The following is a 16,826-nucleotide window of genomic DNA, read 5'->3' on the forward strand; positions in this document are numbered from 1 at the left end:
GGACCGAGACATGATGTCCCAGATGTGCTCTATTGGATTTAAGTCTGGGGAACGGGCAGGCCAGTCCATAACATCAATACCTTCATCATGCAGGAACTGCTGACACACTCTTGCCACATGTGGCCTGGCATTATCAGGCATCAGAAGGAACCCAGGGCCCACAGCACCAGCATGTGGTCTTACAATAGGTCTGAGGATCTCATCCCGGTCCCCAATGCCAGTCAGGGAACCTCTGGCTCGCACATGGAGGGCTGTGCGGCCCTCCAATGAAATGCCTCCCCAGACCATCACTGACCCACCACCAAACCGGCCATGCTGGATGATGTTGCAGCAGCAGAACGTTCTCCAGGGCGTCTCCAGACTCTGTCACGTCTGTCACATGTGCTCAGGGTGAACCTGTTGAACCTGGTGACCCGGTCGCCCCCCCCCCCCCCCCCCCCCCCCAGGTCTCCTGGTGTACTGGCCTGTCTCCTGGTATCTCCTCCATGCTCTGGACACTGCGCTGGGAGACACAGCAAACCTTTTTGCCACAGCACGAATGGACGTGCCATTTTGGATGAGCATCACTCCCTGAGCAGCCTCTGTGGGTTGTAGATGCTCCTCATGATACCTCTAGTGGTGAGAATACTGGCCAATGCAAAAGTTCACAATAAGCGTGGCTTCCTAACTGGACAGTCTGATATCCCAGAAATTTGACTGACTTGGAGTTACATTGTGTTTTTTGAGTGTGTCCTAAGTTTTTGTGAGCAGTGTATATATTGCGTTTCTTTTTCTTTCTTTTTTTTGTCCGAGGGGGCGTGGTGTTGCGTAGCAAACAGCTGTAAAGTGGCTTCCCATGGAAAGATCAAAACAGTTGAGATTATAACATTTCTCTGAGTTTTTAAATGGTTAAAATCAGTCCAAGGCCGACTGAGAAGCATCCTGTTAAGGTCTTCAATCCGAGAACCAGTCTGTTTAAATGTTATAAATATCAATTAAAGGGGGGGTGTTATGCAAAATCGACTTTTTCAAGCTTTACATCATGTTATTATGTCACTCTCTCATTAAAAACATGCCTGAAGTGTTGCCTTGGCACATTCACGTATTTTTGAGGGATCTGTAAAAACTCTGATGGCGGCCATTTTAGGGATAGGTTTGCCTGAGTCCTCCTAGGAACGCCCCCACCTCCTGGAGACGCCTCCGAGCTTTCGTCACCAGCCGAGTAACCAACCACTGCTCCTCAGCAGAACCCCCTCCCCACTGATGCCACAGACAGCGTGTGGAGGGGGCGTGTCGGAAAGGGTTAGAGGTTCTTAAAGAGACAGAGGCCTATTTCAAGACATTCACTACAGCCATTTTGAGAGAGCAATTTTATACAAGGCAGTTATTCTAATTTACTGCATTTACAGACCAACAGAAGGTTTGGTCATCATTGTAGTGTGATATAGACTGGTGCTATGTGATTGAAAAAAGCATAATACCCCCTCTTTAAAGCAGGTACAATTTTCTTTATACAAATCTAGTACTAAGAATTTTAGATGTGACAGACTTCAATTGTAAAAGTCTTTGTAGTTTGTTCCATTTGTGGCCAGCATAATAAGAAAAGCCTCTTTTTCCTGTGTCACTCTTTACGAGTCAATTTTTCAGAACTAAACAGTCATGTGACCTCGTGTTGTATCGACTTGAGCTGTAGTTTAGTTCACATGCGAGATAATGCTGTTGAAAATGGACTTGAAACAGAGATATTTTAGCATCTGCCTCTTCCCATAACTTTAGTGTTCATCCAGAGAGGAGTTAAAAAGAAAGGAGAGAGTTTCATAAAACATGCAATATCTCAGTTTCTAGAAACAAATCAGTGATTTTGATCAAAACTAGCCTCTGTTTAGCTTAGATTTCTCAGGAACCCAGGCACGTAGAATTAAACTGTTTTTACCCATGGAGAGCTTAGAGTCTCCTTTAGAGTCCCTTTCAAACGAGCCACAGCATGTGTCGATAGGTATAACACTGAATATGCTGTGGTATCATGAAAAATGGTCTGGATTGTAAGCACTCTAAAGCTAAATCCCCAAAACAGCGCGGCCTCAATGTGTTAACCCCCACCTTAACCGAAGCTAAGACCTACAGATCTGATCTAAGCTTTTTCCTTGTTATGATAGATGAAAAACAGCGCAAAATTAAATTAAAACATGACAAATGTGGCAAAAACATGCAACAAAGCAATGACAACATGATAAAAACTGAAATGAAATAAAGGCTTGTACTGATTCAGCCAATACAATATAATGATGTTCCTTCTTGTGTTTTAGGCTGATAAAAACGGGCCTGAGTTCAAGACGCAGCACAACAACACGGAGCAGCTCATCAAGGTGAGCTGCACTTCACACATCTGCCAGAGGTGGGCAGTGTAGCTTCATGTCGTATAACGTGGTCGTGCCGTCAGGTGGAGTTCTCTTCCCTGGACGTGCATCTCCACACCGAGGCGCTCCTCAACACCATGAACTTCCTGGACAACCTGCTCCCCACAAACACCTCCAGCAAGAACAAGGATCCTGGCCCCGAGGAGCTGCCCACCATCCCAGAGGAGGACGAGAGCGACGGGGAGAAGGAGGAGAAGGAGGAGGGGAAGAAAGAGAAGGCGGCTGTGGTCAAGCGAGCAAGTACGGCCAAACCCTTTGGAGCACATTTTATAATCACGGTTAAAACATTGTCTCTAATATTGTTTTTTTTTGTAGGTGTGAAGAATTCCAAGTTTGCCAACGTGGTTAACCTGCACATCCGAGCCGACCTGCGCTGCCTCAAAGTGTTCATCCGCGGAGAGAAAGCCAGGATTGCAGAAATCAGTATTGAAGGTATTTCTCTATCTACTTTTATCAGGGTAGTTGATGGAACAGTACTGGAGCTCACAGCCTATAGGCCAGTGTAATTCATTTGAAAGCTAAGACCTTTTTTTCACTTTTTGCTGCATTTTTCATCACTTTTTTGTATTTGTATTTGTTTATTTAAAAGGGACAATGCATTTACAAAGAGTGCAATATACTTTTTCAATCGGAGGGGTGTAAATCTGTGGAATAATTTAGATGAAGACTTAAACTTCTATATATATATTTATATATATGTATACATATATCTGTATGTGTGTGTACATATGTATAGATTTATATATGTATATCAAAAACACTAAGACAAATGTAATACTTAATCAATATGTAAATAAATAGAATGGTGACTGTTTTTTATTTAGGTAATGATAAAAATAATAATAATAATTTCCACACTTGTAAGTGTTATTGTAAGTCCCATCAGATTTTCAACCTGTGACGTCTAAATGCTTCGAATTATCAGTACTGCTAATCAACAATTGTACTATTGAAATCTGCAACAACATATCTGTAAATCATTGATGGGTAAACTCCGAGAGTAGTGTGAGTTTACCCATATATGAGAGAAAAGAAAAACAAATGCAATGTGAAATTTTGCCTGCTGCTGGACTCATGCGCTTCAAAAACATTGATCTTATATTTCCACTGTTCGTATTCTCTTACAAAAATCCTTAAGCGCATAATAGTATCTTGAACATGGGGTCGGCACATATAAGCTTTCTTGCTACTCCCTTTGAGTTATTATTTTTTTCTTTGGCTTCATGTGACATGAATGTAAATATATTAATGTAAATAATGTAAATAATTGCTCAAATAAATCAAATCAAATCAAATACTTAAAATGCAGGATTACAGCTAAAGCTAATTTCCATCCTCTGTCCAAAACCGGACCAGGCCCAGCTACACCACACACCACTAACTCACACAGTCCTATACCCCTCTAAAACTCGCACCCATCAGCCACTTCCAGGGGCGTCGGACTGGGAGGGTAAAGGGTACTGTGTACCCAGGGCCCAGAGCAGGGTAGGGGCCCTCAATAATGCTGCAAAAAGCGTTATGTACTGTACTTTCTAAGTTTCTTCATAATTGATACTATAAGAACTAAACAACGGGGCTAAAATACAATGGTTGCTACCCAGAATTTTGCACAAACAATAATGATTGATAATATCTCAGGCCCTGACACCCCTTTAAAAATGTGCCAAATGGTTCAGCCCACACCGGTGTTCAGCACCGTGCACTTTAGCTCAGCACTGACTTTGATGAGGTGGATTCTGTAATGTAATGACACAGAGCTATGAGGAAAGACAGATCTTAGTCTGGTCTCGCTCTAATGTGCTTTTATTTAACACTAGTCTGTTCTAGCGGAGCTGAGAGGAAACTTTCTGTCATAAATGACAGTTAAACATGAGGCGAGTCCTGCCTCTGCCTGCGCTGAGTCAGAGACAGAGCTCCTTCTCTCCTCGTTTTAACCTCTAAAGTTTCTCTTTCCTCATATTTATTGTAATTGAGCCTCAGGCCAATACAGTGACAAAAGCCACAGGTCGCGCACGCTGTTGCCATCGAATTAATTATGCAAATTAGCCGCGCGCGTTTGGATTCACGCATTGTAAATGCGCAGCTTTGGGGACGAGTCAACCTGGTTCTAGTGAAAGGTGGAGCTCGTGCCATTTTGTCAATTCCAGCGTAACTTTTTACAACAACAATTTACTGACTATACACTTAAAGGTAAAGGCTTCAAATATGGTGAGACTAAATCAGACTGAAGCCCTTGAGTTTTTTGTTCAGGCCTGGGGCCACAGAGACATCATAGTTTCATCATTTTATGTAAAATAGCATTTTAATGCCTATTTTAAAGTCACAAATGTTTTATTCTCAGCACAAATATCCCATGTCCTGGTGCAGCCCTCCTGTTTAATGTGATGATAATAATCATTATGCTCTACCTAAAACTAGCCATTTCAATTGGCCCAATTAAAGTAGAATATTCCACCCTAATCTAAATATCTATGTCACCACAGGGTTAAAGGTTATTCAATTTCTGTAATTGAATCCAAATCAGATGAAATTTCAAGTCAAACATGGACTTGAAACAAACAAACAAACAAATAAACAAACAAACAAACCATAACCAAAGTACCCATTGGATTGGATATGTGTTTGTATATGAAGCACTTTTTTGGCCAACCCATTTTTTCACTTAGTTAAGGTATATATGATAAAGTTATAATAGAATATGAATGAACTGCGCTGTCAAACCACTAAACCACTGTCATGTGGTCAAAGAACATAGAATATGAAATGTGAATTTCAAATGGGGGGGGGGGGGTCCACCAAGATAGTTTGTACCCAGGGCCCAGAATTTGGTGCTACGCCCCTGGCCACTTCCAACCCGCATTCCCATACCCACACATTTTCCACCAGCACCCACCCACATTCCCATACCCACCCGCCTTCCCATACCCACACACTTTCCACCCGCCTTCCCATACCCACACACTTTCCACCCGCCTTCCCATACCCACACACTTTCCACCCGCCTTCCCATACCCACACACTTTCCACCCGCCTTCCCATACCCACACACTTTCCACCTGCATTCCCCAACCCACACATTTTCCACCAGCACCCACCCACATTCCCATATCCACACACATTCCCATACCCACCCACATTCCCATACCCACACACTTTCCACCCGCCTTCCAATACTCACACACTTTCCACCCGCCTTCCCATACCCACACATTTTCCACCAGCACCCACCCAAATTCCCATACCCACCCGCATTCCCATACCCACCCACATTCCCATACCCACCCGCATTCCCATACCCACACACATTCCCATACCCACACACTTTCCACCCGCCTTCCAATACTCACACACTTTCCACCCGCCTTCCCATACCCACCCGCCTTCCCATACCCACACATTTTCCACCAGCACCCACCCAAATTCCCATACCCACCCGCATTCCCATACCCACCCACATTCCCATACCCACCCGCCTTCCCATACCCACACACTTTCCACCCGCCTTCCTATACTCACACACTTTCCACCCGCCTTCCCATACCCACCCGCCTTCCCATACCCACACGCTTTCCACCCGCCTTCCCATACCCACACACTTTCCACCCACATTCCCATACCCACCCACCTTCCCATACCCACCCGCCTTCCCATACCCACACACTTTCCACCCGCCTTCCCATACCCACCCACCTTCCCATACCCACCCGCCTTCCCATACCCACACACTTTCCACCCACATTCCCATACCCACCCGCCTTCCCATACCCACCCGCCTTCCCATACCCACACGCTTTCCACCCGCCTTCCCATACCCACACACTTTCCACCCACATTCCCATACCCACCCGCCTTCCCATACCCACCCGCCTTCCCATACCCACACACTTTCCACCCGCCTTCCCATACCCACACACTTTCCACCCACATTCCCATACCCACCCGCCTTCCCATACCCACACACTTTCCACCCGCATTCCCATACCCACACACTTTCATTCTCAGCCTGGACGCCTCATCTGTCTCGTCTCAATGCACTGGCCCAGGCTGCGTCTGCAGAAGCTCTCATGCCGTCCCTGTCGTCTGCAGGTCTGGTCTCTGAGGTCCTGATGAGAAAGAAGGAGATGGAGGTCCTGGCTCACTTAAAGAACATCATCATCCTCGACTGTGACAAAGACGCGCTGTACAAAAAGGTCGGCCAGTCTCCCAACGACCCGGTGCTGTAAACCATGAAACGGTGTCATTGTTTGTGGTGTTTTTGATTCGCAGGCCGTGTCCATCGCCGATAAGGAGGTGTTTGACTTCCACATGGTGAACTACACGTGTGCCACAGACGGAGACGCCTACCTGGACATGTCTAAGGTGGACACGTCTGTCACGCTCAATGTGGGCTGTATTCAAGTGGTCTTCCTCAACAAGTTCCTCTCCTCTGTCCTGGTGAGTGACGCTCCACTTCCAGGCCCAACAGAACTTTAGCCATTTTCACTTTAATAGGATTTAGCTTAACATGTGATCACACGGAAATATTACATTTACTCATTAATTATAGATTTTTTTTTTCATTCACAATGAAGGTTTATTTATAAAGTATCTTGGGAGAAATGGTGAGCTGTATTATTCTAACTAGGGATTAAAACAGCCTGCTACTACAAGCAGGAAGACCATGCCAAAAACGGTTTCAATCAGCTGACATCATTTCTCATAGTCATTTGTCACTTTGTAATAACTTGGGGCAATTTGATAATTTTGGAGTTCAATTTCTAAACATTGCTGGGCCTTTTCTCTAAGAAGCTTAATTCAAGGGCCAAGGTATTATCGGTTAGCTTATTGTTAGCTCATTTAAATCTAAAAGCTACTTTTTCAAACCTCTTTCATGCAACAAAGTGGAGCCTGTAAACATGAATACTGCCAGTAGCTCTTTGAGAGAAGATTGAGCAGTTGTTTACATAAAGTTTGATTTGATTTGATTAGCATGTGGTGCTATAAGAAAATAGAACATTGTCTTTACTGTGATAAATATACAGTATGCTTCTACATAACCGTTTATAAACCTGACCCATGCGCCATCTCCATTACTTTTTCATTAGTTTGGCACAAATTTAGCTTCTTACAGGGTCTTGATTTGTCACATGGACTCTCCTCAGTCCATGCTCTATGTAAATACAGATGCCCTTTTGGCAACAGCTTACAAATCTTGCTTCTTTTAACGCATAAACCAGGACACATTGAAATGTACTCACAGATGACAAAACATTTACAGAGGGGTTATCATGCAAAATCAACTTTTTCAAGCTTTACATCATGTTATTATGTCATTCCCTCATTAAAAACATGCCTGAAGTGGCAGCCATTTTAGGGATAGGTTTGCCTGAGTCCTCCTAGGAGAGAGCAATTTTATACAAGGCAGTTATTCTAATTTACTGCATTTACAGACCAACAGAAGGTTTGGTCATCATTGTAGTGTGATATAGACTGGTGCTATGTGATTGAAATAAGCATAATACCCCCTCTTTAAGACATATAAAAAGGAAACTATATGTTTATATATACACGTACTGTCCATGTACAGGTATATATAAATATGGCAATGATGGGACTATATGGGGCAGTATCAGATGGTAGCAATAATCAGTTAATAGAAAGTAGTGGTGGGCCGTTAACGGCGTTAACGTGCTGCGTTAACGCGAGACTCTTATCGCGCGATAAAAAAAATATCGCCGTTAATCTCTTCTCAAAGCTGGGTTGGGAGCTGGGTCTATACTCTGCAAGCTATGATGACTTTCACCGTGATATTTTATGCAGGGCTTAAAGTATTCCGGCCGGGGGCCTCTGGTGCAAGCAAAGTGTATCAGACTGCAAATTATTTGTCCGGTTTTTCTGCGCATTTGTGAAAAACTGGCGTTTCCCGCACTTCTTACGGTCCATGAATGCATCTCACACGCAGCCTCGCTGTTACGTGATTCCTCTGAAACCAAAACAACTGCCACGCGGAGGCTGTAGCTACTTTTGTTATGGATTAAGTTTTGCCAAATGGACGCTATGACCAGACGAGTGAGAATCGGGTAAAGAGGCGAAGAGCTGCAGGTTCTACGACTGATCCACAGTGAGTTTATTTACTTCTTCTGTGAGAACAGTCGGGCTAACGGGGTCGCATCACCCGCGCTAAAAATAATAAAATAAGCACTAAAAGCCCCGCACGAGAGCGCGGTGTCGGACCTGCCCCGCTCCGCCTCCTTCTGCAGCCGTGTGCGCGGTGAGACAGGTGTGCGCGGTGAGACAGGTGTGCGCGGTGAGACAGGTGCGCGCGGTGAGACAGGTGTGCGCGGTGAGACAGGTGCGCGCGGTGAGACAGGTGCGCGCGGTGAGACAGGTGCGCGCGGTGAGACAGGTGCGCGCGGTGAGACAGGTGCGCGCGGTGTGCGCGCGGTGAGACAGGTGCGCACGGTGAGACAGGTGTGCACGGGAACGACACGCTGCTTAAACCCCCCCGAGCTGCTGCCGCTGACCCGCTGTAAAAAGGGAAACGTAACGCCTACATACTGAACAGAGCCTCGCACTGTCACAAATACCCGATTCCAGTCTATTTGTCGGCGCACACAGTGGCGTGAACGCGCACACGTGTCAGTGCGGGTCGGTGTTGACCCACTGGACACAAGCTGAAAGTGGCTTCAAGTCATTATTTTACAGCAGTTTTCCTTTAGGCTCAGTCCCAATAGCTCCAGCCAAATCTGACCAACAGCCTGATTAACAAACTATGACACTTAATCCTTTACTTACTAGATTATTTTAAAAAATATTACACTTTACATTTTGGTCTATACTTGTATTTTACCTCCCATATATTAAGTGTTTGCACAAATTGGGAATACATTAGGTCCAAGTGCAGAGTAAATGTGTAATAAAAAAGTTTAATAAAAAATATTGGCCTAGGCTACATTGCCTGTATACAGTAGCCTCTATCTATCGTTTTTCTTTTTTCTTTTAAAGTACCGATAAGAGCACCATTAAAATCCCGGATCGATAAGTAGTATCGATAAAGGTCCTGGTCTAATGCACCACCTGACTTGAGAAACTCGTTATCAAAGACTTACTTTTAGTCATTTTTTTGGGTAGCACACATATTCTGAATGGTTTTGGCAGAATTCAAGCGAGCCATTTTAATCTAGATTAATTTCAGAATTAATCTAGATTAAAAAAATTAATCTATGCCCACCTCTAATATAAAGTATTCTAAACCAGATTCTATACATCAGAAGACTATGTAAGCTTATTTCCTATGTTTGATTATGGTTCTATCTATGTCCTAAACCATGTGTTGATTATGGTTATGTATATCTTAGTTGTACCATAATGAGCTGGTCTCAGAGAACAAACCGGAATGTAAAAGAACGGCAGTTGTAAAGTTTGTAAATACGTTGAAAGGGGTAGGCATAAATAAGCATTGTTTGCTTAAGCCTACTCCCTCTGCGCATTATTGTGTTTTTTTGTTTTCTAACAACTTGGAACTCGGAATTGCTCAAATGAAACTAAATAAATAAATAAAAAAAGATGTCAGCTGACCAGTGGACACAGTTTAAAAAGATTAAAAAGTCTTGTTTGTGGCTTCTTTTGCATAGAACTAAACAAAATCCCTAGTTGTTGGAATGCTTGGGTGACTGTGTAACATGCAGAGCTGCTCTATAAAAGCTCTCACCCTCGTCTTTCTATTGCAAAAAACTGCAAGTCTCTATCACTTTTTGCTCCAGAGATAATGCGCTAAAGTCATCGGCAAATTAATATTGATCACATGGGAGGTGTTTTGGCCGATGTTTCTTTGGGAGACAATATCGGCCCATGTTTTTATACCATCTTTGTCCATTCTCTTTTATTCTCGTCACCAGGCCTTCATCAACAACTTCCAGGAGGCGAAGGCGGCCCTGACGGAGGCGACCGTGCAGGCGGCGGAGAAGGCGGCGTTCGGGGTGAAGGAGCTGGCGGAGAGGAGCATGCGGATCTCCCTGAGCGTGCACTTCAACGCCCCGGTCATTTTCCTCCCGCAGTCGTCGACCTCCACCAACGTCATCGTGGCCGACCTGGGCCGGCTCTCCGTCAAAAACAGCTTCGCCACGCAGCCCTTCAAATCCGACGCCAAAATCCCGCCCGTGGTGGACATCATGAAGGTGAAGCTGACGGACCTCAGGATGTACAGGTGGGTCAGCGCTTTGGGGACCTGTTTTAGATCATTGTAGCATCTTCTGACCTACAGAAGTGTAAGACGACTCTTTACAATGGACTTCTCTTATATTTTCCAGAACTACGTATAAAAACGACAAGTTCCAAGGAGAGACGCAGCTGTTGATGCCGGTCAGCCTGGATTTAGAGATCCAGAGAAACTTGTCCTCGAACTGGTACCACAGCATCCCCGACATCGAGATTACAGCCCACCTCAAGCCTATGAGCGTACGTGGACTTCTAAATGGTCATGAAATAGAGTTATTAACCTCTTAACTCCCACCTGAACATGTTTTCTCCTGTTCTCCAAATTCTCCAAATCTAAAAGCTTCTTCAAAATGGCAACAAAAAAACGAGAAGAAAATGAGGATGTGAATTGACAAAAATGACAAAAATCCAGCAAAATAAGTGAAAAAAATTGAGCAAAAAATGAAACAAATCCAGCAAAAAATGAAAAAAATCCAGCAAAAAAAGACAAAAATTCAGCAAAAAATGAAAAAAATCCAGCAAAAAAATGACAAAAATCCAGCAATAAATGACAAAAATCCAGCAAAAAATTACAAAAATCCAGCAAAAAATGAAAAAAAAAATCCAGCAAAGAAATGAAAAAAATCCAGCATGAAAAATGACAAAAATCCAGCAAAAAAATGAAAAAAATCCAGCAAAAAAGATAAAAAAAATCCAGCAAAGAAATGAAAAAAAATCCAGCAAAAAATGACGAAAATCCAGCAAAAAGGTGACAAAAATCCAGAATAAAAAATGAAAAAAAAAATCCAGCAAAAAAAATGAAAAAAAATCCAGCAAAAAATGAAAAAAATCCAGCAAAAAGGTGACAAAATCCAGCATGAAAAATGACTAAAATTCAGCAAAAAATGACAAAAATCCAGCATAAAAAATGACAAAAATTCAGCAAAAAATGAAAAAAAAAATCCAGCAATAAATGACAAAAATCCAGCATGAAAAATGACAAAAATCCAGCAAAAAATGACAAAAATCCAGCATGAAAAATGACAAAAATCCAGCATAAAAAATGACAAAAATCCAGCAAAAAATGATAAAAATCCAGCAAAAAAATGACAAAAATGCATCAAAAAAGTAACAAAAGTGCCATTAAAAAGTGACAAAAACACATAAGGGAAATAAAAAGTGACGACAATGGCAAAGAGGAGAGAATGCATTTGGTTTTGGTGGATGGTAAGAGGTTAAACGGCGAGCACTTCCGATACTGATACTGGGGGTTTGAGGATCTGCCGATATTAACCGATACCAAGAGACTAAGTAAAGTGAATGTCCCTCTTATCTGCAGTGTCAGATCAATAAAGCGTTTTCTTGTCATGAGGTTACAGATCAATTATCAATTATATCAATTAATAAACTAATGGAAAAACATTTAACAAGGATCACTGGAAGCCCCTCCTGGAGCTGCCACTTTAACATGGTGGAGGGTTTGAGCCCGAATGATCCTGGAGCTCTGTTGTCGGGGGCTTCGTGCCCCTGGTAGGGTCTCACAGGGCAAACAGGTCCTGGGTGCCGGGTCAGGCAAAGATCGGTTTAGAAGCCCCTTATGAGAGACCAAGAGGCCCGGTTAATCGTGATTCCGGCCTTCTGTGGACCCACCACCTGCAGGGGGCGCCATAAGGGGCTGGTGCAATGTGATTTGGGCAGATCTAAGAGCTGCCCCCACGACCCGGCAGCGGACAAGTGGAAGAAAATGGATGGATGGAAGGATCACCGGCCCCTTCAACACTATTCTTTGGACAGGCTATTTTACATTAAAGCGGCTGGATGCAAGTTGGCCATTTTATACTCACTACTGCCACCTCAGGCCATATGTGTAACTGCACCTTCTATATTAAGCTCATGCATGGCGGCAATTCGGACCCGAAGTGACACTTTTCTGAGTGACAGTGCAGGATTTTAGAGGCAGTTGTGGTGAACAGGTCTGAGCTCAGCAGCGGACAATGTCATTTTATTCCTTTAGATATTTAAATCATTTTCAATCATCAGTTTCTGACAAAGCCTTGATTAGATGCCATTAGCATTAGCATGCTCATGTTAGCTTTAGCATGCTTTTTTGTCACTTTTCATTGATCAAAAAGATTTTTCCGGAGGTAAAAATAACTCAGCGACAGAATTCTCCAGATTCTAAGCTTCAAAATGACACACAGCAGGCCCATGGTGAACGTTGTGTTTTTAAAGCTGTGAGAGCCAAAACTTGTGTCAGTTCAGTATCGGATATTTGTAGGTAGCCGAATCCCAACATCGTATTTTTTTTCAGTATCAGCTCCGATGACCGATGCCAGTCGGATTTAAGTTATTCTGAACAGTTGCATTACGCTGTTTTTACTTGTCTTCCTTATAGCTGATCTTGAGCCAGGACGACTTGATTGTGGTGTTGAGGACACTGAGTGAAAACTTGTCGGAGAATTCGGGGGCCACGGCGCCCCCTGGACCTCCGCCCGTGTCCGAGCCCTCGTCCGAGCCCTCGTCCGTGTCTTCCAACAAGGACTCCACCTCTTTACCCAACACCAGTGAGTCCTCTGCGCTTCTGCTCTTCTTTATTACAGTCAAGGGGCTCGTCTCCAAACCCCCAAACCCGCTCTTGTTCTGGGCGTACAACTCTCATCCCTGAATCTTGATAGTGAAATATGTAAATCCTTCTGCAATACTAAAGGTGAATGTTTTTGTTGCAGATAACACGGTGGTGACTGCGGCTGTGGTCGAGGCACACAAGAGCACAAAGCTGAAGACCACCCTGAAACTAGACTTCAAGTTTGACTCCATGACGCTCATCCTGTTTAGTCCAAATGGGAATGAGGTAACGCACACTTAACACAGAATGAAGAAAGTTAGACATTCTTCTGCTCTAGAATGTGTAACCGCGCGATAAAAGATCGTTCAGCCTCGTTGTGACGTTCTTGCCCAGGCCCAGCTCCTGGACTCCCACGATGAGCTGCTGAAGTTGGCGGAGTTCACTCTGGGCACCATCTCCACCTCTGTGCAGATGTTCTCCGACAGCTCCATGAAGGCCTTGGTTCGACTGGCAGCTTGTTTTCTGGACGACAAAAGACCCAAGATCGAGATGGTCACGTCAAGGTACTTAGATTTAGTTCTTGGTCTTTTTGCAAGACACTTCATTGAGAGAAATGTTAATAATACCTTTTGAATGGTAATGGTCACATCTATATAGCGCCTCTCTACCTGCTTTAGGCACTTAAAGCGCTTTACATCAAGGAACTAGTCACCCATTCACTTTCTCATTCATCCACCAGTGTACACAGACACTGAAGGCGAGAGGAGGTGTCACAAGACGACCCTCTCTACTATCAAGTGCTGAAAACAATACCCTATTAACCTGTTAACCCCCGCCTGAACTGAGCACATTTTCCCCAGTTTAGCATTACCCGAATCTAAAAGCTTAAAAAACAAACCAAAAAACCCCCCATCAAGATAGCAACGAAAGTGCAGCCAAAAGCTACAAAAACGCAAAACAAAAAAGCGTCAAAAAACATCCCGTAAACACAACAAAAATGTGGCAAAAACACAACGATGAAGATGCTTCAAAATACTGCGCCGGAGCCTCTTCAGTGACATCTGGTCACGTGTCTCCCTCGAAAACTGCTTCATTCTGTGAGCTGCGTATCTTAAAGCGGGTCATCTGCTCAGAGCGTCTCACTGAGCTGCCTTTAGCGGCGAGGCGCTGTAGGCTCGTCCATATAGTGATGTAAATCATTCGCTAACAACTGTTTTATTAACTTGCCAAGAGCAGAACAGCAAAAACATGTTATGACTGACGTAAAGCAGGTCCAGAGCTAATCAATACGGTGTCCAGCAGCGCCTCCTAGTGGAGCTTACTGTAATAATCAATTTAAATCACATCACAGTAACGTGACAATAAAAGCAACAAAAATGTGACAAAAAAGCCACAGTGTTGCTCTCCAGTCCAGAAGCTTTTAGATTTGCATAAAGCCTAAGTGGAGAAAATGCACTTGGTTAAAGCAGGGGGTATGAGGTTAAAGGAGATGGTTTGTATTTATTGGTCATACCTGAATCTAGGATTGCTGCAGTTGGTCAAGTCCTGGTTATCGTAAGGTTTTTCCCTTTCCTGATGGCCAGACCTTAACATCACTGAGAATCTTTGAGATGTGCTGGAGAAGGCTTTGCACAGTGGTTACACTCCCTTGGTTCTTGGTAGGGCTGCAACTAACCATTATTTTGGTAATCGATTTATCTACCGATTATTTTTACGATTAATCGATTAATCGCTTGGCTGTGAATGGTGTATGAAAATTTTATTTTTTCATTTATTTTTAATCACATAAAGCTAAAGTGGCATCTCGTTCCCGCGGTCAGGAGGGATTTAAATAGAACTAAATCTTGTGACACCTCAGAAGATGTGCCAAGCTAAATATTACAATTGTGAGACCTTTTTCTCTTTTTTAAGGAGTTTATAATTGTAGCTTTAATAACATTTGGTAAAAACACATTTAGGTCATTGTCCAAATACTTGACCCTCTTGTAACCGCAGGATGATGGCGCTGCGCCCCGGAGCAGAGCAGAACATGATGGTGGAGGTGAAGTACCGCCAGGGCCGCGATGGGACCGTTTTGGACACGCTGGTGCAGGACATCTACCTGTGTGCCAGCATGGAGTTCCTGCTCACCGTGGCCAACATCTTCCTGACCGCCTCACAGCAGGGCTTCGGACAGGCGGCGCCCAACAAGAGCAGCGCCGGAGCGGACAAGAAGAACCCCAACAACTCCGTGGCTTCCAAAGAGTCCAGTGAGTCTGAGGAGTTGGCAAATTCACCAAGACTTGAGACATCTCTAAAGGATACACTGAATTACTTCTTGGTCATAACTAATCTTTCCTTTCTCAATATTTCTATTTTATCATACAACGTAATCAACTCACAGATAAATGGACAAAATCTAATGGCGATGCAGTTGTTTAAAGAATATAAAAGATAACACAGCATTTTTTTTCACTCAGTTAGTGGTCGTGTGAAGCCATTTACGGTGAAACAATTGAGTTTGATATTTTTAAATCATAATGAAAAAAGAAAGTACCATGATGACCCTGATACAAAGTTTATGATGAAGAGGAATGGGCCGCTTTGCCATTAGATTATATACAGAACCTTCTCCACAATGACCACAAATTATGTTAAAGGGGGCCATTCTCAGCAAACTCAGTTGTTTCACCATAAATGGCTTCACACAAACTTTTTGTGTGTCATTCATGTTCTTTCTACTTGATAAATTACATTCACCGTGTCTCCTCTATAGAGCTCCACAGTCCCCCCTCCTCTCCGGTCCGGAAGTAAAATTCCCCTTGCTTTGAGACCGTATTGATTTGGAATAAAGTCTTTAACTCCGTAACTCCGTCAGCTTGGGCTGAATCCAGCTCTGTGGTTATAAAGCGACCGCAAAGTCAGACGCAGGTGAAAAAAGCACGTATGAGATCCATCTAGTTTACGAAAAAATACAGTTTAACTGCGAGCCTTTCGTCCTAGAACTACATTACCCAGGATGCTCGGGAGTCCCATGATTTACTATGAGGCTTTTGATTGGTGGAGCTTCACGTTCCCGCACGTATTTATTTATTGTAATGTAGACGACATATAAACAATTTATTAAAACATAATGCAGGCAGATAGTTGACGTTTTATCCAAATCTAACACTGAGAGTAAGAAAAACGTCAAAAAAATGTTCCCAACGATCCAATTAATCGAACCACCGATCATTTTTATTCCAATCAGCAGGATTCAGATTGTTTAATAGTGAAATAATATAGAACTTTTGTCTGCAAAGTAAAAGAAACTGGCCGTGTTTGCTGAAAACCTGGTTGCCTTGACCAGCGGGCGCGATGTCGCAAAGGTTCTTGGGATACGGAGTTTCTATAGTCAGGAAGTGAATTATGTCACAGCCTCGTACCTTTGCCTTTTGATTTGGACGTGTCTCATCCAAACACGTTTATTACTTTGCTTACTGTGATTTTAACAGTGAACATGTTTCCCTTATGTCAGCTCCAGCTCCAGCTCCAGCAGCCGTGTCCAAGTCTGAGATGAATGTGGTGGTGAAGAACCCAGAGATCGTGTTTGTGGCGGACCTGACCCGGGCTGACGCTCCGGCCCTGGTCATGACCACGCAGTGCGAGCTCATGATGAAGAGCGGGGCCGAGGGGTCGAAGATGACGGCGGGCATCAACGACCTCAAGGT

The 16,826-nt window shown here is 43.6% G+C and overlaps 1 protein-coding gene across 1 annotated transcript in view; it reads left to right on the forward strand.

Annotated features, from left to right (window-relative positions):
- LOC306960671 (intermembrane lipid transfer protein VPS13A-like) overlaps positions 1 to 16,826 on the forward strand; it is a 79,836-nt gene that overhangs the window by 25,701 nt on the left and 37,309 nt on the right. Inside the window, exons 28-39 of the mRNA XM_079553144.1 lie at positions 2,286 to 2,345; positions 2,420 to 2,636; positions 2,712 to 2,828; positions 6,483 to 6,586; positions 6,663 to 6,830; positions 10,274 to 10,581; positions 10,685 to 10,832; positions 12,967 to 13,135; positions 13,298 to 13,422; positions 13,531 to 13,700; positions 15,133 to 15,386; positions 16,634 to 16,824. Coding sequence (XP_079409270.1) covers positions 2,286 to 2,345; positions 2,420 to 2,636; positions 2,712 to 2,828; positions 6,483 to 6,586; positions 6,663 to 6,830; positions 10,274 to 10,581; positions 10,685 to 10,832; positions 12,967 to 13,135; positions 13,298 to 13,422; positions 13,531 to 13,700; positions 15,133 to 15,386; positions 16,634 to 16,824 — 2,031 coding nt within the window. The remainder of the gene's footprint in view (positions 1 to 2,285; positions 2,346 to 2,419; positions 2,637 to 2,711; positions 2,829 to 6,482; positions 6,587 to 6,662; positions 6,831 to 10,273; positions 10,582 to 10,684; positions 10,833 to 12,966; positions 13,136 to 13,297; positions 13,423 to 13,530; positions 13,701 to 15,132; positions 15,387 to 16,633; positions 16,825 to 16,826) is intronic.

The sequence above is a fragment of the Gobius niger genome, assembly GCF_951799975.1.
Source record: "Gobius niger genome assembly, chromosome: 1".
Taxonomy (NCBI): domain Eukaryota; kingdom Metazoa; phylum Chordata; class Actinopteri; order Gobiiformes; family Gobiidae; genus Gobius; species Gobius niger.